Genomic DNA, 20,751 nt, shown 5'->3' with positions numbered 1-20,751 from the left:
GATCAAACCTGTGCCCCCTGCATTGGGAGTGCAGAATCTTAACCACTGGACTGCCAGGGAAGTCCCTATTTTTAGGGGGTTTTTTTGTTTTGTTTTATTTTTTTAATTTATTTTAGGCTGCCTTGGGTCTTCGTTGCTGCACGTGGGCTCTCTCTAGTTGCGGTGAGCGGGGGCTACTCTTCATTGTGGTGCGCAGGCTTCTCATTGCGGTGGCTTCTCTTGTTGCAGAGCACAGGCTCTAGGTGCACAGGCATCAGTAGTTGTGGCATGCAGGCTCAGTAGTTGTGGCTCGTGGTCTCTAGAGTGCAGGCTCAGTAGTTGTGGCGCACAGGCTTAGTTGCTCCATGGCATGTGAGATCTTCCAGGACCAGGGCTTGAACCCATGTCCCCTGCATTGGCAGGCAGATTCTTAACCACTGTGCCACCAGGGAAGCCCTATTTTTAGTTTTTAGGTTTTTAATTAATTAATTTTATTTACTTTTGGCTGTGTTGGGTCTTGGCTGTGCCCAGGCTTTCTCTAGTTGTGGTGAGTGGGGGCTCCTCTTCATTGTGGTGCACAGGCTTCTCATTGTGGCTTCTCTTGTTGTGGAGCACGGGCTCTAGGCATGCGGGCTTCAGTAGTTGCAGCATGCTGGCTCAGTAGTTGTGGCTCGCGGGCTCTAGAGTGCAGGCTCAGTAGTTGTGGCACACGGGCTTAGTTGCTCCGCAGCATGTGGGATCTTCCCGGACCAGGGCTCAAACCCGTGTCCCCTGCATTGGCACGTGGATTCTTAACCACTGTGCCACCAGGGAAGCCCTATTTTTAGTTTTTTAAGGAACTTCCATGCTGTTTCCCACAGTGGCTGCACCAATTTACTTTTTCCCACCAACAGGGCACAACAATTCCCTTTTCTCCACACCCTTTCCAGCATTTATTATTTATAGACTTTTTTTTTTTTAATTAATTAATTTATTTATTTTTGGCTGTGTTGGGTCTTCGTTGCTGTGCAAGGGCTTTCTCCAGTTGCGGCGAGCGGGAGCCACCCTTCATCGCGGTGCACGGGCCTCTCACCATCACGGCCTCTCGTTGCGGAGCACAGGCTCCAGACGCGCAGGCTCAGTAGTTGTGGCGCACGGGCCCAGCCGCTCCGCGGCATGTGGGATCCTCCCAGACCAGGGCTCGAACCCGCGTCCCCTGCACTGGCAGGCAGACTCTCAACCACTGCGCCACCAGGGAAGCCCCTATTTATAGACTTTTTGATGACAGCCTTTCTGATTGGTGTGAGGTAACACCTCATTGTGGTTTTGATTTGCATTTCTCTAGTAATTAGCATTGTTGAGCATCTTTTCATGTGCCTGTTGGCCATCTGTATGTCTTCTTTGGAAAAATGTTTATTCAGCCCATTTTTTAATCAGGTTGTTTGTGTTTTTGATATTGAGTTGTATAAGCTGTTTATGTATTTTGATATTTCCTGAATGACTCTTTACACAGCAATTAGAAATATATTGGCCTGATGATATGGTGAGCCATCTGTAGAATTGACCAATACCTCCATAATTCTTTCTCTTTATACTTAACTTTTCTTTCCAAGCAGAGGAAGTTTGTGTCATTGCAATGTGGATTTTAAAAATATAATTTGAAAATTTTTAAACCTATCATAGAAAGTGTTTATAATTTCTAAAAAAGTCTTAAATTCTTACATCATCAGTAAGTTAATGTTATTCATATTTTAGGGATTTATTAAATTTACTTTTTTGCCACTTCAGTGTCAAAGTAGAATTTAACTTGTGTTGTGAGTCACACCTTAGTTTGCCTAGCATTTTTATTTTCAATGTCCATTTGTTGAATATTGTTGAATAGCTTTCTACAGTAGGTGTTATGTCTGTTGCTCTTCTTGATTTCTAACTGCTATGAATATAATATAAGAGCCTCATGTCAGTCAACTTTCTTAAGCTTCCTCTGTCATTGACTTTTAGAAATATTGTTCAGGAAATGAGAAAGAATAAATCAGAATTACTTGGGATGTTTTTCAAAACACATACCACTAGGGATTCTGATAGTTTACTCTCTTTGCCATCCCTCCTTGGAAATCCATGACTATAGTGAATCACTGTTAGTGAAGAAACTTAAAATAGCCCTCCAGTATGTTAGTTTGTCTTATTTTCCAAAAAGAAACTAGCTTACACGGTACTCATTTATTCTGATAAGAAAAGTTATCAAAATTATTCGTGGAAAGTGATGTTTCACAAAGCAGTAAATGACTACAGATTTCAAATATGTATTGTATCTAGTAATAAAATTATTTATTCTTCTCCTAAAGTGTTAAATTAGACAAATACTTCTGTCAGAGAAGTTGTTGGTTATTAGGAAAACAATTCTGAAAAGTGTGCCCTTTTCTTTAAGAAAACATTCAAACCTTAAGCAGCAAGTACTGGAATTAACACAAAAGAGAAATTCTTAAAATTATTTTCGGTCTTCATTCTTATTTCCTTTTATCTTGGACAACCTTCAGAAAGTGTATCTTTTTTTTATAACCAGTATCCTGAAAATTGCCAGGTTTCACTTGTCTACTTTCTGGTCTACCTCCAGTATAGGTCCCTTCTTTTCTTCTCTCTTCACTCTTGAATTAATCCTCTACCTACTTCACAGGCCGATTCTTTGATGAGAATGAATCCCCTGTTGATCCGCAGCATGGCTCTAAACTGGCGGATTATAATGGGGATGATGGTAACGTAGGTGAGTATGAGGCAGACAAGCAGGCTGAGCTGGCTTACAATGAGGAAGAAGATGGTGATGGTGGAGAGGAAGACGTCCAAGGTGAGCGTGGGCCTGGCCTCCATGCTATGACCGTGAAACCCACCTCTAAGTTTTTTGGTTGAATTTGTGTAGAATTTTCCCCACTTAATAGCAGTACAGTCTTAATACAGAGAGGTTCTGTGCAGTTTTTCAATTTTATTTTGGAAAACAATTTTATGATAGTGGTATTTGTAGACCTTTAAATAAATCATTTTAATTTTTTTCATTTTTAGTTATTATGTGATATATATTAGTGTTTATAGTTACAATCTGAAACTCAGACTCTTCAGAAATTTTAGAATTAAATTGTTTAAAATGGCTCTAGACTTTACCTAAGGCAAATACTCCCAGAAAAAAATCTTTTCCAATTTCTCATCTGAAAGCATTTCATCATTCTAAGTACAGATATTAACCAGACAGCCACAAAGGGAATGGTCTCGTCCACAATGAAGACAGGATTATTTCACTAATGATTCAGCATAGGAAGGCTCTTTTTGAAATTTGTTCTGAGAGGCTTAAAATTTATACTAAACAATCAGTTTTTGAAGATTTGTCTGTTTTGTGTTTAATACACAGATTCAACATATTTTCCTTGTTAACTGTGTTCCTTCTGAACTTTTAACTTAGTGAAAGTTCAGAATCTACTTGTTTGCATGCACCCCTACCCATGCATGCATATCAGAGTATGTTGCTTTATTGCAAGTTCTTAGGCCTGTTTTCTGCCTGCTTATATCATTTAGTAGCATTTATGGAGCTTTTTCTCTTTTCTATAAAAATTGATTATGAACTTAATGTGTGAAGTATTCAATTCTATAATACATTGCATGAAATATTTTTCAATGTAACCTATCTTGATTTCTTCCTTAACTCTTTTTAAAGTAATTAAATGTTATTTAGGTTCCTGACAAGAATTGTTTCTGTAAAACTCAGAAGAAAATATAGTTGTCCTAGAATACTACATAGTTAATAGAAAAAGGAAAACTAGAGACTCTGACTTCCACCTAGGCATTATTTTGTTAGTACATTCTAGTTTGGGAAGAATGGTTATTGGATTAGAAAGAGATTAATAAATGCTAGGAATTATATACGGATGTTAATGAGAAATTCTCAAACACTTTTTGGTATCAGTGAAAAAATTGTACTCATCCATTTTTCTTCAATCTCATCCATTTTTCATAAATCTTACCATTTCTTTCTCATTGCTTTTGTAATTTGTTTGGATTATATTTATTTGCAATTATTTATAACTTAGTTTTAAGGCTTTTTCATGCATGCATATCGTATCACCAATTAGATTGTAAGCTCTTGGAGGGCAGGAATTTTCATTTATTTTGCCTTCTATTTTGTTTGTATCCTTTTCTGCCTTCATATTCAGCCCCCACCCCCACAGTAGTCCTTAGCGTACCTAGGGCCCTCAATAAATACTGTTAACTGATCATTTTATGCCTTTCTCATTGAGTTTTTATTCTTACAACTGTGACTAGGTTAATAACCCATTAACTTCTGGTCTTATAATCTTGCTTGGTTTACACTTTAAACATTCTCTGTTTTTCTTTCATAGAAGCTTCTATCATCTCATTGTATAATTTTGAGGTTTTTATTAGAACAATTAATTTCAGTGGTATTGAAAATTATTTCTTATATTTTGGCTATCTTAATGTTGATGACTTTTATCACAAAGTTCTCATTTGATATTTTTATGATTTTTATCCATAATAGATACATTTATCTTCAGTGCCTTCTCTCTCTCTTTCCTATGCTCTTCTCCCTCTCCCACCCCTAGTTCTCATTGCCACTTTCTACTTTAGGTCCCCGGTACCCTCATTCAACCCCTCCTTTTCCTTTCACAAGAGAATAAATCCATTGATTCTCAGGAATATAAGGAAATGACCTAAGATGATATTCTCAATGAAGTAGGGAGGGGATGGTTAAATTTGGGGGTTTTCTCATTTGCAAGTGAATCTTACTTGAGCTGGAGATTGCCATTTAACATTTTTTTTATCCCATTTTGAGGTTCACTAGATGATAGCAGCAGAAGGATGGTGCAGCTACTAAGGGACTCCTTTATCATAGGGAACAGAAAGATGTAAGATCATCTGCTCCAGCAAATACAGAGAGAGAAGTTTGGGTGAACTGACTAAAAAGGAATACTGGAGACTTGGATATTTAATACCAAATAATTTTAAACATGTTTTCAGAGATTCTTTAGGTATAGTATTAACTGTCTAAAAAGTGGAGAGTGAGAATTATGGTTCTTCCCTAGTTTATCAACAATATGTATTCCAAATGTTTATTATTAAGTTAGAGTATTTAAAAGCATTTCTTCATAGCTTCAGTGTAAAAATAATGGTTGGGTTCCTAGGTCAGTTTGCACTTTCAGCGAAAGCAGGCAGTAGAGTGGAAAAAACCATTAGCCTTAGAACTAGGAGACCAGCTGTGTATTGCTTTTCTAGTCACTCATACTCTCTGGGCCACCATTTCTTCATCTGTAATGTAAGGGTGTTGAACTAGAATACATAGATCATCCTTCTTAGTTCTAAAATTTTGTGGTCACATTCATAGTGGATTCACTGTAACACAAGTATTAGGGACAAATGTGTTTCATATTTCAGCATCTAAAATAACATCTTCCCCCAAACCCTAGAAAGAAAAGTGGAAACTTTATGCTCCCATTGAAACTCTGCAGCCAGAGATTTCAAAAATTGAAGCATGCACTTCAGAAGCACTTTAATGTTTCTACCAGTAGGGGCTCTGCTCTGCTCTCCCTGGTATTAGAAGCAGTTGTGTTTTTTTGTTTTGTTTTGTTTTTTCTCAAGCTGTTGGGTCCCTAGTATTAGACATTCCAGCTGCAGGACTGAGGTTCTAGCTTCAGCTAAAGACACTGACTTTGGTCTCCGAAATTCTGGATTATGAAATGGAGGCTTTGACAGCATCTCTGCCAATAGGGAGCTAAAGAATTCCAGCTTTATCTCTGATGCCTGTTTGTGCATATTGATCATTTGGGTCAGTACTGCCTGCAGATTCACTTAATTCTGTAGAATTAAGTGAAGCCTGTTTTTCCTGTGTTTACAATCCTGGTTTATTTTGATTTTTAATTCCTGGTTTCCTGAAGCATCCTAAAAGAAATATTATATTATTTACATTGGTGTAAACATTTTTTCCCTGACTTCTGCTAATGATCCAATGAAAAGGTTAACTAAAAGATTAACTCTGGAAACACTACACATCTGATAGATATATCCTTTAATTCATTCTTTATTATAAAAATGATATGGATGTTTACAAATTCCCTTTACTCTTATCTTTAATGCCATAGAAGTTCCAAGTTTGTTTAATAGAATATGAAATGCACATTACTAAGTATACCTATGGAAGGAAGTTTAGCATAGTGCCTAAGTGCCCGGATTCTGGAGCCAGACTGCCTAGATTTTAATCCTAGCTCCACCACTTACTAGCTCTGTGACCTTGTGAATTACCTATACCTCTATGCCTTGAAATCCTTATCTGTAAACTAGGGATAAATATAGTTACCTAACTCAACAATTGTTATGTGGATTGTATGATTTAAATATTTATTCAGCACTTAGAACAGTATCTTTCACACTGTAAGCACTGTGTAAGTGTTGAATAAAACAATTTTTTAAAAAGTAAAAGCAAGTGTAGAGTTTTTTCCCTGGGTTGCCTGCTTTAGAGGACAATTGCACTTTGGCCTGTGGATTAATTTGTACTTTTTTTTTTTTTTTTTTTTTTTTGCGGTACGCGAGCCTCTCACTGTTGTGGCCTCTCCCGTTGTGGAGAACAGGCTCCGGACGCGCAGGCTCAGCGGCCATGGCTCACGGGCCAGCCGCTCCATGGCATGTGGGATCTTCCCGGACCAGGGCACGAACCCGTGTCCCCTGCATCGGCAGGCAGACTCTCAACCACTGCGCCACCAGGGAAGCCCTAATTTGTACATTTTAATGGAGGCTCACTGCCTTATTTCCCCAAGGCATTCTTGCTTGGTAGAGCTTGCTTTATGGAGGTGGTCCTTTCTTGACTTAAGAGGGAATTTAGAAATTATTTGATAAATTATAAATATCTTTATATTTAATAGTCACTTTATGTTGATGAGTTATTTACAGATTTTGCTTCTTTGTAAAATGAAATAAAATATCAGTCCATATAATTGTATTTAGTGGCTGTTATTGTATATCAGATTTGGTTAGGTAATTTTGTCATAGATAAATGCAAAGAGGTTGTTGGTAGAAACATGAATTCTGGTTGGAATAGCTACACTGAAAGTAGACTCTAGTTAATGTAAATGGTAGCTCAATGTAAGAGAAAGGCAATCAGAAGTCCTATGAAATTATGAAAAAGCAATGTGAAGGCACCATATTAAAACTTTGCTAAAGAGCATAAGTTAATAAAACCAACAAACTCCTCCTTATATTTATAGAGGACTTCGGAAGTAAAGACTGCCTTCCTATGCATTAATTTACTTTGAAGTTGGAAAAATAGTTGTTACCCTAGTCTACCGAGAAGGTAATTAGAAGTCTAAAGAGATTTAGGAACTAGATCATGTTTGTTAAGTGCCTGAGCCAGGACTAGGGTTGTTTTTCTGTTCCTAGACCTTTGCTGTTATCTTGTTTTCTCTTTACAATTATTTATTTAAAAATCTCAAAAAGTAACATCATTTTTTCCTTTGAATAACTTTCCTGTAAATTTCTAGAAATTCTTCTTTATATAGTAGCTTTTCCCACTGTTCCATGGTGATTGTCTTCATTTAATTACTAAAGTCCTAAAAGATGTGTTTATAGCCATACAGTGAGGTCCCATAACATGGGTCCTAAGGAGAGCTTTCTGGAGAGGTGCCAGTGATTATTTTCCTTTTTAAAACCAAGATAATTTTTTAAAGTATGAAGAGTTCTTTGATAAGAGAATGATTAGTATATTTTCAAAATACAAATGTGATTATGGATGTAATTTCAGCCTTTGCACCTAACAGATTTGGGGTTATCATTGCTATTGAATTACAGTATTAAAAATATGAGATCAATTTGCTAGAATATGAAGAATGATTGCCTGCAATTCTAAAAGAGAATTTCTGTAAATTTAACAGGAAAGTTATTGAAAGGTGAGAGAAAGTTGGTTTGTTTGGCATTTCTAATAACTAAATGTAAAGAAGAAATAAGAACACATCATTATGGAAAGTTTACACATAGTACTTACACTACATGGTACATACAAATACACGTACAGAGTACATACACCACATGGCATCTTTCTTGAACAAAATGTTACCATACAATATACTAGAGAAACTGAGAGTGGAAAACCTATCAAACCTAAAAGAATAGATTGGAGATAGCTATAGTATACATATGAATTTGGAATCCAACCCCTCTTTAAAATATATACCCAGACAGTTATGATAGTAATACTTCAATATATCAAAAACTAAACTATTGGGTAATTGTAACTGTGAACCAGAAAGTAACAAAAGTTATTTTTAAGGCTGTGGAGGAGCCAAAAGATGTCACTAAAAACCATGTACGGGCTTCCCAGGTGGCTCAGTGGTTGAGAGTCCTCCTGCCAATGCAGGGGACACGGGTTCGTGCCCCGGTCCGGGAAGATCCCACATGCCGCGGAGCGGCTGGGCCCGTGAGCCAATGGCCGCTGAGCCTGCGCGTCCGGAGCCTGTGCTTTGCAACGGGAGAGGCCACAACAGTGAGAGGCCCGCGTGCCGCAAAAAAAACAACAACAATGTACTAAAAAGGGAGCCTCTTAAGCTCTAATTAAAATACTAATTTTAATACTCTGAGCAGTCTTATTTCAAAACTTGAAGATAGAAATAACTATAAAATTAGAAAGGAAGAGAAGAATTGTTGTTGGTAGTTAAGCTGAGAGTAGTGAAGTGACAGGTGATAGCCGAGAAGGACCCAGAAAAACCTGTCAATAGCCAAATAAGTCGAACTCTGAAGCACTATATGGAGTCGTTTAGTATAGCTACTCAAAGTGACTTTGAGGATGTTAGTGTCTAATAATATTGTGTGATAGTTTTTTTCTTTTCAGTAAAGAAAAGGTTGTTTTTTAACATACTCCATTTAGGAAGTTGCTGGTAAGCTATTTGCAGAATAGCAAAGAAATTCATTTAAACGCTAAATTTGGGGATCATGAGTAACTTTTATTTTATTTTCTAATTTTTACTTGATGACTATGGATTAATTTTACTATTAGGAAAAATGTTTGGTTTTTAAAGGCATGAAAATGTATAAAGAACGATTTCTACCAAAGCTTTAATTTAAAGGACTAACTTTCATCTATATAGAAATAATATATTTACATAAAAGGATCAATTCTTCAGTGCTTGTGGAATCCTAAAGCTTTGCTATCTAGCTCTACTTATTTCTTTCATCCTCTTTCTTTTCCCTTCTTCCTTTCTTCTTTCCTTTCTCTCTCTCCCGCCACCTTTTCTTCTTTTCTTCCTTCCCTTCTTTCTTTTTTCTCTATCATCAAAAGATTTGTTAAAATTAAGTGATTTTCCAAAACAGTTACAGACTTTTCACTCATTTGCCAAGCAACTAAGAAACAGAACAGCATTTACAGAGGTGTAAGATAACGAGTAGAAAACTACATTAAGGCTGAAGGAAGAAAATAAAAGAGAGAGATTATTTGATTGGATTTCTGTAAGTGATTTTAAAAATAATATTCTTGATACCTGATTATTTTCCTTACAGATGATGAAGAACAAGAACTGCAAATGGATCCTGCAGACTATGGAAAGCAACATTTCAATGATGCCCTTTAAGCCGTAAAGGAAAACTTCAGAAAACCTAAAGTGCTGTAAAATGGAATCATTTCTACTTTGTCGATTTTGACTTTTGTTGTAAAGATCAGTTGTATCAGTTGTAAAGATACATTGAGATAGATTTAAGGAAAATTTTAAATGAAGGAATGTACCCATGTACATATGTGAACTTTTCATATTGTATTATTAAAGCAGAGACTTTGGGGTTATGTTACAGTTGAGCCAAAAACAAAGTAAGCAAAACTGTAATCTTTGCATTTAAAGCAAACTAATGTATATTTTACATTTTATTGAGCCTAATTCTTTCCACAAATAGACAAACAGGAAAAATGATTGTACAGTTTATATGTTGCACATAGCATAACCACAAAGAGAACAATTATTCAACTGGAAAACTTTTAATACACTAATACATGCTTGTTAGCCCAACAGGTGTTCTGTTCTATCCACCCCTCATCTCATGCTGTTCAAGGAATCATACCTAGAATAGTTGCATGAAAGAGGGGAACCTGAAAGCCAAACACTGGGCAGCAATGTACAAAATCACTTCCCTACTCTTTTTATTTTACATGAGTAATGATGTGTTTCGGCAGATAAGCTTTCAGCTGAGGCCTGATGGAATCTGAGATAACCTGCAAAGACATAACAATATTTATGAGTTTTACCTTACTTAGTTCATGAAATTGTGAAATGCATGATCGATGATGTACTTTCAATTTTTATTTTTTCAGGTAATACCAGTACGGTTTAACCGTTACTGGCTAAAATTTTTATATTTTCAGAGTTAAAGTTGGTGAAGATATTAATGATTTAAATGCCAGATTCTGAAAGAGGCTAAATCAACCTTGAAATGAATTTGCAATCAGTATTTCAAAGCGTCTCTGGTAGTTTTAGTGATCTTATTTGACTAGACTTTTCCAGAAGTATTAAATAAGCAATTTTAACAGATTTTTATTAATGCACAGATAAGTAGAAGTACAGTGAGATCTACAGCCATTTTATTAAAATAGCTTAAAAGTTTGTAATAAAGATGAAGAACCTTTGTATTTACTTAATATGTTAGTTAAGAACCCATAAACCTCATATTTGCTAGACTTACAAAATTATTTTAAATGCATTTGTCTTTTTTGACACTTCAGTAGAACGTGTAAGCTAGCTAATCCTTATTTTCTGATTGAAAGAACTTCTAAATCTTATCCCCCTCCCCCCAAATAAAAGGTTTTGATCATGAGAAATTTAAGCTTGTTAACTCTGTGTTTCAGAAGGGCTACTGTTAATTGCACATGAACATAAGATGCTTCCCCCCCACCCCGTACTCAGGTTCTAGTCAAAATTCAAACTTACAGAGATTAAAAAAAACAAAACAAAAAAAAGGTTGTTCAATTATTGGAGGTGCAGAAATTCTTAGACTTCAGTTTTAAATTATTTAGCAACCCAGAAAAGATGTAGTGACTTACTAAAATTGTTTTTTCTACCATATCAAAGTTAGTAATTCATGGCTTTGCTGTAGAGTTAGGCCTATAATGAATAGGTATGATAGTTCACAGGATTTTTTTAAGTGGAGTTAAAGGGAATTGATTTACACCTTTTGGAAGTTAGGGTGGGAAGATGAATCTAAAACAAATTCCTAGTAATACTTTATATTTAATACTGTAAAATCTTTACAAATGAAAACCATGAAATTTCCTGCCTTAGTTCCTTTGTCATAAAAACAATCACTTGGTTATATGGTAGCTATTACTTACACAGCAAAATTTCTTCAATTATCAGTCTAGACATTTTATAAACTGAGAAATCTTGGATCAATTGATAATATTTTTGACTGTATTAACATTTTAGTGCTATAAAATACTATGTGAATCTCTTAAAATTCTGACATTCTACAGTCTGTATTAGACATGCTGGTTTTATAACGTTTTACTTCTGCCTTAAGATTTACGTTTTTTAAATGTATTTTTGCCCTGAATTAAGTGTTAATTTGATGGAAACTCTGCTTTTAAAACCATCACTTACTGGGTTCTAATAAATTAAAAATTAAACTTGTTTTACTATTTTGCTGATTCTGATACATATACACACATCACACTCATGTGATGCAGTTAGATTTTAACACTAAAATTTGAGTAAATTTAGAACTCATTTTAAGCTAAGCTAAACTAGAATGGCAGAAATTTTTACACTAGCACTGTTTACTGTAATGCTAGTTTATTCAGCAAATTCTGAGTGCTTCCTATGTGCCCAGCGTTGTTCTACTTAGTAAGAATACTGTAGTAAATAAGGTAGACCAGGTTTCTGTTCTCATGGAGCTTACTTTCAAGTGGAAGCAGTCAGACAATATACAGGTAAATACTTGAATCAGATAATTTTAAATAGTGATAAGAGCTATTATAAATAAAACAAAGTTCCAAGGTCTATAAAGTTCCAAATAATCAGGTTTTCACATAACTGAAACATTGCAGTTGTAAGGCTAGAGTATCATGAGCAAGGAGAAGACAAATGAGGCTAAAGAGGTATGGAAGGGGTAAGATTAGGGAGAACCTCGTAAGTTTAGGTTATTTGTTACTGACCCATAAAGAGAATATGCAGAATATAAAATATACATTGGAAGATGTTTCCAGGGAAAATGTAAATATGACTTCAAAGTCATTTCTCAAGCATATACCTCTATTTAAAAAAATAAGATTGTATGACTTTTTGACTTCTCATTTGTATCATCCTGTAACAACAAAATTTGCTAGAATATTAGGGCAGAGAATGTTTAAAAAAAAATAAAAACAAAAACATGAGGGAGGTAGTCACTTCCCATAATGGCTGACCTTGGAAACTTCCGTTCTTTCACATGTCTTACTGTATGGTTTTAATAAGACAAACAGTGTGACACAAATACATTTCCAAAGTTTAGGTTACTGAGTCTTAACATCACATGTGGGCCATCAACATTCAGTTCTAATTGGAATACATCTAGTTCCTTTTCAAAGATTCTCCTCGCTAAGGGTTCCAAATGAAAATTAAACCAACTATCCCAGAAAAAAGAGGGAATTTAATGGTCCATGTAAGCAAACTGCATATAGGGCAGGTGTCTCCTGGACTTGAAGACAATTGAAACAAGGACTTGAATGCTGCCAACTTGTTTCACCAGCTCCCATTTCTGCTTCCCTCTACTTGTTCTTCATTCTCTCAGACCAGCTCCCCTGCTCAAAGCTCTAACCAAGATTTCTAGCAGGTCATGTTTTCCTAGTTTTGCCACTTTAAAGGGGCTCCTCCTCTTAGTTCCACTTCAAAAAATCTGAGGAAAGGGAGACTTCTGCTTCTGGCTATGATTTAGTAACTTACCTAGACCTCCTGGATTAGGAGCAACTATAAAACTGGACAAGATATATTAAGCAACTGTTTTCAGGTAGCACAAAACTGAAATTTCTGAGATAAGGGAAACTTAAGCAGTTGAGCCCCACAATCACTGAGCTTCCAGCGGTGTAGAGAGGCTGGAGTGCTAAGCCAGGAAGATAGAGATCACAGTGGGGAGCAGCTGAAATATTGGAAATTATGGGATGGGGCATCAGAGAAGGAAGCAATTCAGAGAGGTGGCCCCAGAAATCCATATAGGGGTCCCCACAAGTCCATGGCTGAGGACAGGCTGTATATAACCATAGCAAAACCACCTCATGTGTACTGAATAGCAGTTGTGACAAACTTGAGAATGGAACAGATACCAGAGGTCAAGCAGTGATGGCATAAAAAGAGTGCTAAGGGACATTGGGTGTCTGGGCCTGACAAGATGCAAATCTCCTTAACAACTGTGGCATCCAGCTGAAACACTAGAAAGGTTGCACCTTAGGAGTAAAGACCATGCCCTAGAGTAAGACCTACTGTAGACTGCCATAACATGCTCTGACACCATTGACATGGGAGACAGAGTATGGAGATTTGAGTCCTGCCAAGTTAGAACTTATGAAGCTCCTTTCCACAGATAAGAACTAACAAAGCATAAAACCAAGCCTACAAAAAAAAAAAAAAAAAAAAACAAGCCTACACTAGTTTAAGGTGACCACTCAGTAACTGAAGTACCTGCTAAAACAAGAATCATCACTTTTCAGAAGAAGATAACACAATTCAGAATTTCTACAAGATATACACAATATCTGGTATTCAATGGAAAACTACTAGAAGTACAAAGACACAAGAAATTGTGATCCATATTTAGAAAAATTGAGATGGCCTTGGTATTAAAAATATGTTCAAAGAGTAAATGAAAATATGAGTGAACAGATAGAGAATCTCAGCACAGAAACAAAAGTTACAAAAAATGTAATGGGAATTCTATTGTGTGTGTGTGTGTGTGTGTGTGTATCTTTGTTTTTTTTTTTTTGGCTGCTCGGCTTATAGGAGTTCCCCAACCTTAATGGGAATTCTAGAACTGCAAAGTACTATAACTGAAATGAAAAATTCATTGGATGGGTTTAATAGCAGATTGGAGATGGCAATAGAATGAACTTAAAGCAATACAAGTGTAGTTGTTCTGTAAGTGTTTGGAAATGGAGGGCTGAAATGCTGAGAGACCCTGAAATGTGGATTTGGGATTCATTTTTCAAATATTTATTAAGTATTCAAGATGCTGTCCACTCCATTCCCTAACACATAAGCCTAAAGAGTCCGTCATGAAAGAACATGGATCATGTTTTCAATTACTTATTAAGTAGAGAACTGTTCTGAGTACTGGGGATACAACACTGACAAAGTCACTGCCTTCATGGAGCTTATATGCCAGAGGGAGAGATAGATAATTATTTTCTATACTCACAGTGATAAATGCTATGAGAAAAATAGATCTGAATAAATAGTGATGGAAGAGTGCTATTTTAGATAGGATAATCAGGGAGGGCCTTTCTGAAGAGGTGGTGTGAGAACAAGCCATTTGAATAACCTGTGCAAAACTACTTAATAGAAATAATGCAAGTCACCTATAATTTAAATTTTTCTCCACCTTTAAAAACAGGTGAAATTCTGATATTTAACCAAAAATATTACCATTTCAACATGAAATCAATAGAGAATACTACTGAGATATTTTACATTCTTTTGTACTAAATCTGAAATCTAGTGTATATTTTGTACTTACAGTACATCTCATTTTGGACACTAAATTGCCACTGGAAATATTTTATTGGTATTTAGAGTTCATTAAACTTATAGTTGAATAAGTATATTTACATACTCAGGTTCCAAGCATACTTAAAATAGACTTTACTTTTTAGGGCAGTTTTAGCTTGACAGCAAAATGGAATAGAAAGCAGAGTCACCACATACCCTATTACTGCGTGCGCACACACATGCACACACACACACAGCTTTCCCCACCAACATCCTGCACCAGTGTAAAATTGTTACAATTCATAAACCAACACTGACACATCATTATCAGCTAAAGTCCTTAGTTTATGTTAGGATTAATACTTGTACATTCTATGGATTTGGACAAATGTATAATGACATGTATCCATCATTATAGTATCATAATCGTTTCACTGCCCTAAAAATCCCTTATATTCCACTTATTCCTCCTCCCTTACCAAACCCCTGGAAACCACTTATCTTTTTACTGTCTCCAAAGTTTTGAGTTTTCCATAAAGCCATATAATTGGAGTCATATAGTATATATAATTTGAGTCATACCGTATATAGCCTTTTCAGATTGGCTTCTTTCACTTAGTAATATGCATTTTAAGATCCATCCATGTCCATTCATGGCTTGATAGCTCATTTCTTTTTAGCTGAATAATATTCCATAGTATGGATGTACCACCGTTTTTTACACAGTCACCTACTGAAAGACATATTGTTTACTCCAAGTTTTGGCAATTAGGAATAAAGCTACTGTAAACATTTGTGTGCAGGTTTTGTGTGGACCTAAGTTTTCAGCTCCTTGTAGTAAAAAACACATAAAATTTACCGTTGCACATTTACATTTAAAATGTACAATTCAGTGGCATTAAGTAAATTCACAGTGTTGTGCAGCCATCACCACTATCTAGTTCCAGAACTTTTTCATTACCCTAAATGTAAACACTGTTAAGCAGTCACTCAAGTATTAATTTTGAAATTTAAGTTAATTAAAATTAAGTAAAATTAAAAATTAACTTCCTCCACCACACTAGCCACATTTCAAGTGCTCAGTAGCCACATGTGGTTAGTGGCTATTGAACAGCACAGGTCTGGGGGAAGAGAATTAGAGGCAGAGGAAACAACAAATACAAAGCCCTTTATGCAAGAATACACTTTTTCAAAGAACAGTTAGTTGGCCAATATGACTGGAGTACAAGAGGTAGGGAATGTGGTCACTGAGGTAGCCAAGAGTCAGCTAATGGTTTTTCATGTCATAGTAAAGACGTTAGATTTTATTTTAAGTGTGATGGAAAATTTATAAAGACTTTTAAAATGATCAGTCTGACTACTGTGTTGGAAAGATTGAAGGAGGTTAAAGAATGAAGCAGGAAGACTTTAAAGACTGTTACAGGTGAGCGATGTTACAGTATTGCAGGTGAGCAATGATGGTTCTTGAACTAGGGAGGTAGCTGAGGTGACGAAAAGTGTTTAGATTCAGGATATATTTCAAAGGTTTAGATTATTGCATTTACAATGGATTGGATGTTAGACATAAGAAAGAAAAACTGTATTCTGTAAATTGGAGAACACTGAGAAACAGGTTTGAGAGAAAATTAAATTTAGTTTTGACCATGTTATGTTTTAGATGGTCATTGCCATCAAGTGATTGCAAAATTGGAGCTAGATGACAGCTCTGATATTTTAATATTTATTATAAATATTACTTTCTTAGTGAGTTGCTATAAGAGTGATAAAAAACATATAACTCATAGAGATAGGATTAATTAGAATGGATTCTGAAGTGCACATGCCTTATATATCAGGTAAAAGGTAAATATATATTCCATATATTCTGGAATAAGGGATCTACTGAAAGACTGTTGAAGATTCAAGATACTTGTATTACATTACTTAGTGATTAAATGATAAATAGGATTATTTTTAATGTTTTCATATAGCATAGTTTTGAACAGTTTAAACAGATACACGCCCAAACAAGACATACAGATGGCCAAGAGGCATGTGAAAAGCTGCTCAACATCACTAATTATTAGAGAAATGCAAATCAAAATTACCATGAGGTATCACCTCACACCAGGCAGAATGGGCATCATCAGAAAATCTACAAACAACAAATGCCGGAGAGGGTGTGGAGAAAAGGGAACCCTCTTGCACTGTTGGTGGGAGTGTAAATTGATACAGCCACTATGGAGAACAGTATGGAGGTTCCTTAAAAAACTAAAAATAGAATTACCATATGACACAGCAATCCCACTACTGGGCAAATACCCAGAGAACACCATAATTCAAAAAGACACACGCACCCCAATGTTCATTGCAGCACTGTTTACAATAGCCAGGTCATGGAAGCAACCTAAATGCCCATTGACAGACGAATGGATAAAGAAGATGTGGTACATATATACAATGGAATATTACTCGGCCATAAAAAGGAACAAAACTGGGTCATTTGTAGAGACATGGATGGACCTGGAGACTGTCATACAGAGTGAAGTAAGTCAGAAAGAGAAAAACAAATATCGTATATTAATGCATATATGTGGAATCTAGAAAAATGGTACAGATGAACTGGTTTGCAAGGCAGAAATAGAGACACAGATGTAGAGAACAAACGTATGGACACCAAGGGGGGAAAGTGGGGGGTGGGGTGGGATGAATTGGGAGATTGGGATTGACATGTATACACTGATGTGTATAAAATGGATGACTAACAAGAACCTGCTGTATAAAAAAATAAATTAAATTAAATTAAATTTAAAAAGAAAACAGGGGCTTTCCTGGTGGCACAGTGGTTGAGAATCCGCCTGCCAATGCAGGGGACACGGGTTCGAGCCCTGGTCCTGGAAGAACCCACATGCCGCGGAGCAACGAAGCCCGTGCGCCACAACTACTGAGCCTGTGCTCTAGAGCCCATGAGCCACAACTACTGAAGTCTGTGTGCCACAACTACTGAAGCCCATGCGCCTAGAGCCTGTGCTCTGCAACAAGAGAAGCCACTGCAATGAGAAGCCTGCACACCGCAACGAAGAGTAGCCCCCGTTTGCCACAACTAGAGAAAAGCCCACGCGCAGCAACGAAGACCCAACGCAGCCAAAAATAAATAAATTTATTAAAAAAACCAAAAAACAGATACATGCCACTAGTTTTTTGCATTATTTTTTTCCTATGGTTAATGCTTTGCATCTAAATATACTTCACACTTTTTTTAAAGTCCATATTTTTAAACCTTTATTTTATTCTAAAATCTTGGGCAGGGCTATTGAAGCTTAATGACATTAACAACTACCATTTAAGGAGAAAGGAAAACATAAATAATCTCATTTGATCTTTTGATGCTGCAGAAAAAAAGGCTAGCAGAAAGTGACTGCTGGATGTAAACGGTGTTAAAATGTTAACTAAATTGCAAAAGCAGTTAGGCTTACTACCAGTAACCTTTCTAATCTTAACATCTAACAATAGTAACACTGTCATAGGACACAGTAGGATGTGATGTAATGAGCAGGAGGAGGACTTGAATCCTGATTGTATTTCTTACTAGCTGACTGCACTTGTCTTTGGATAAGGTATCTGTTTTTCCCTTTTTCTTCCCCCTTTAAAAAAATTTTCAGTGTCTTCAACTAAAGAATGGAGGGACTAATATCACCTACCTATCCCTCAGAGTTGTTGGAAGAATCAAAATGCATATAAAAGCGCTTTGTAAATAGCATATTTTACTTAAGTTTTAGGAATGAAGGTTTGAAACAATTACTACTTGAATTTTTTCTTCAGAAATATTTCCAATTTTAACCTGATTTAATAATTATTTTAGTAATCAATTGGGGTAACTTTATATTCTATTGCCTTCCACAATACACACTGGATAATTAGTAATTATCTGTTGATTTTCAATTAGTTTTACAGTAACCTATTATTTTGTGGACTGTTGCCAGTTCTACACGCTGTATACCACGGGCTCTCAATAAATGTCACATACAGAGCATTCTTGTAGCAGGAAGATTTAGGATCCAAATGAATTCTGAGCTCTGACAGACAGGATCTGTAGAATATAAGGCTTTCAGAAGACAACCCACCTGCTCCACACTTTCAAACAGCAACAACCAGAATCACAAGGTTCTCTGCCTACCTCTCAGCCTCATCTCTCTCCACTGTCTTCCCCTCAACTTCTCCATCCCCGGTGCACAGAACAACTTCCCCAAATGCTCAACGCAATCTCATATTTGGACTTTTCCATCTCTTGTTTCCTTTACCTAGACACTCTTCCTTTGTAACATCAAGTCGTTCTGTCTCACTTAGATATCATCTCATGAAAAGCCTTTCCAGACCTCCTGTGCTCTTACAAAGGCCTGTCATGAACTCCTTCTTGTAGTCATTTTATCACACGGTATTTAAATTCTGTTTACTTGTCTGTCTTCTTCAATAAACTGTGAACTCTGGGAAGGCAGTGTCTGTGTCTGCCTTGTTCACTGTTATATCCCTTGCATGTAGTATGGTTCTAACACATTATGGTTTTACAATAAATATTTCTTGATTGAATAACGAGAGTGGTCCGGAGTTTTAGTAGACAGATACCAATCACTACGCTTGGTTTTCTGCCATTCAGCTAGGACTGGACGCTCCGGATTGATATATTTTCACCTCGTGAGGTTGGCAGCCCTTCGACCAGGCCTGCAGGTAGCAACCCATCTATCTGAATGATCTGACTTAGCAGAACCACTGCCGACACGCGTGGCGTGGGTCTCTATGACCCACGAGCAACTGCTATGCCCTCTAGGTAACGAGGTGGAAAGAGGATCTTCAGGGGCCACCAGTATCCCAGGAAAGACGAAAGATTCGTCTTAACCTGGCCTCTGGCAGCACTGTCTACACACTACCTCCTCCTGCGCGCCAAGCCGTTAGTACCACCCGGTCCCACTCGGCTCCACCCACCTGGCGAGCCCGGGTTAATAAACCCTAGTCGCCAGGTTGCGCGAGGCGTTCCTAAGCCCCGCCTCCGGGGCGAGGGCGCCCTCCCCCTCCCAGTTCTGCCTAAACAGTTCCGTTAGCAGCGGGAGGAAAAAAACCGTCCTTCGGGTCCCCGCCTCTCCGCTCCCAACGCTTTACTCCCTACTCCCCTTGCGACCACTACACACAGCTACGGAGGCCCCTAAAGTACAAATATCCCCCAGGCACTGCCATAGCCTGATAGATTTTTGTCCTTGTTACTTCATCCCGTTCCAGGGCCCTGCGTTCTGCTTTTGTCAGGAATTCGAGCTCCTGCGTTTCTTCCGGCGGCAGGAACTCTAACGCTTTTCACGGAAGTAAAGTTGTTTTGTTGGCTTTTTTTTTGCGGGGGGAGGTGGCTTTTTTTTTTTTTTTTTTTTTTGGCCGCTGGGGCTGCCCGCATTCCTTCCCTCCCACCTCGCGGAATTGTGGCGGGAGGGGGAGGAGAAAGTCAAAGCGCCTGCGCGGAGAGGCCGCTTTCCATCCGGGTCCCCGTCCGTGCGGTGCAGCAGGTCGGTAGGCGGGAAATGGCGACTGGCTGAAGGAGCTGGTTCTGTTGCTGCTGCGGGCTAAGCGGGAAAGACACCACGCGTTGCGCAGTCGGGACCATCGCCGGAGCCTGAGGACACTTCTCTGTCGTCACAGTTAGGTAATCCCACTCGTCCAGACGCTGCCGCTGCTCCCAGTCTTAGTCCTCCTCTTCCAGGGCCGTCTGCCGGGATCTCCTCCCCTTCTTAACCGGGTTCTCCAGCGGCTGCGGCGCCTTGGTAGTCATGCACTGTTGGCGCCTCGTACGTCCGCTGTATGGAGCCGCTCTTCTCTGGACTTTCCCCTGGGAACAGAAAGGGAGCTCACTTCCCGCCAGCTTCGGCTCTCAGGCTGCGGCCTGTGTTGTGATTTCTGGGGTTAGATTTCACTTTGCTACCCACCCCCATCCCGATCTCACGTTCGTAGTCCCAAAACCTGTGGTCGTCCCTCCCGGTAATTGGGTTAGATCAGCTTTTCTAACCTTGACCCGTCTGACGTTTTAGGCATTTCATTCTTTCTAGTAGGGTGCTTTTGCGGGGGGAGGGCGTTGCTCTATCTC

The 20,751-nt window shown here is 37.7% G+C and overlaps 2 protein-coding genes across 4 annotated transcripts in view; both read left to right on the top strand.

Annotated features, from left to right (window-relative positions):
- GOLM2 (golgi membrane protein 2) overlaps positions 1-11,602 on the top strand; it is a 111,426-nt gene extending 99,824 nt beyond the window's left edge. The window contains exons 9-10 of one of the 2 annotated variants that reach the window (XM_030842684.2): positions 2,630-2,797; positions 9,493-11,602. In XM_030842684.2, the coding sequence (XP_030698544.1) occupies positions 2,630-2,797; positions 9,493-9,563 (239 nt within the window). In that variant the 3' untranslated portion in view covers positions 9,564-11,602. The remainder of the gene's footprint in view (positions 1-2,629; positions 2,798-9,492) is intronic. The other variant, XM_030842685.3, reaches the window with a different exon arrangement.
- An 8,468-nt stretch (positions 11,603-20,070) lies between these two features.
- CTDSPL2 (CTD small phosphatase like 2) overlaps positions 20,071-20,751 on the top strand; it is a 69,457-nt gene continuing 68,776 nt past the window's right edge. The window contains exon 1 of one of the 2 annotated variants that reach the window (XM_030842911.3): positions 20,071-20,313. The gene's annotated coding sequence lies outside the window, so the exon portion shown is untranslated. The remainder of the gene's footprint in view (positions 20,314-20,751) is intronic. The other variant, XM_030842910.3, reaches the window with a different exon arrangement.

Source organism: Globicephala melas, chromosome 2 (assembly GCF_963455315.2).
Source record: "Globicephala melas chromosome 2, mGloMel1.2, whole genome shotgun sequence".
Taxonomy (NCBI): Eukaryota; Metazoa; Chordata; class Mammalia; order Artiodactyla; family Delphinidae; genus Globicephala; species Globicephala melas.
This window is presented reverse-complemented; position numbering and strand designations above follow the sequence as displayed.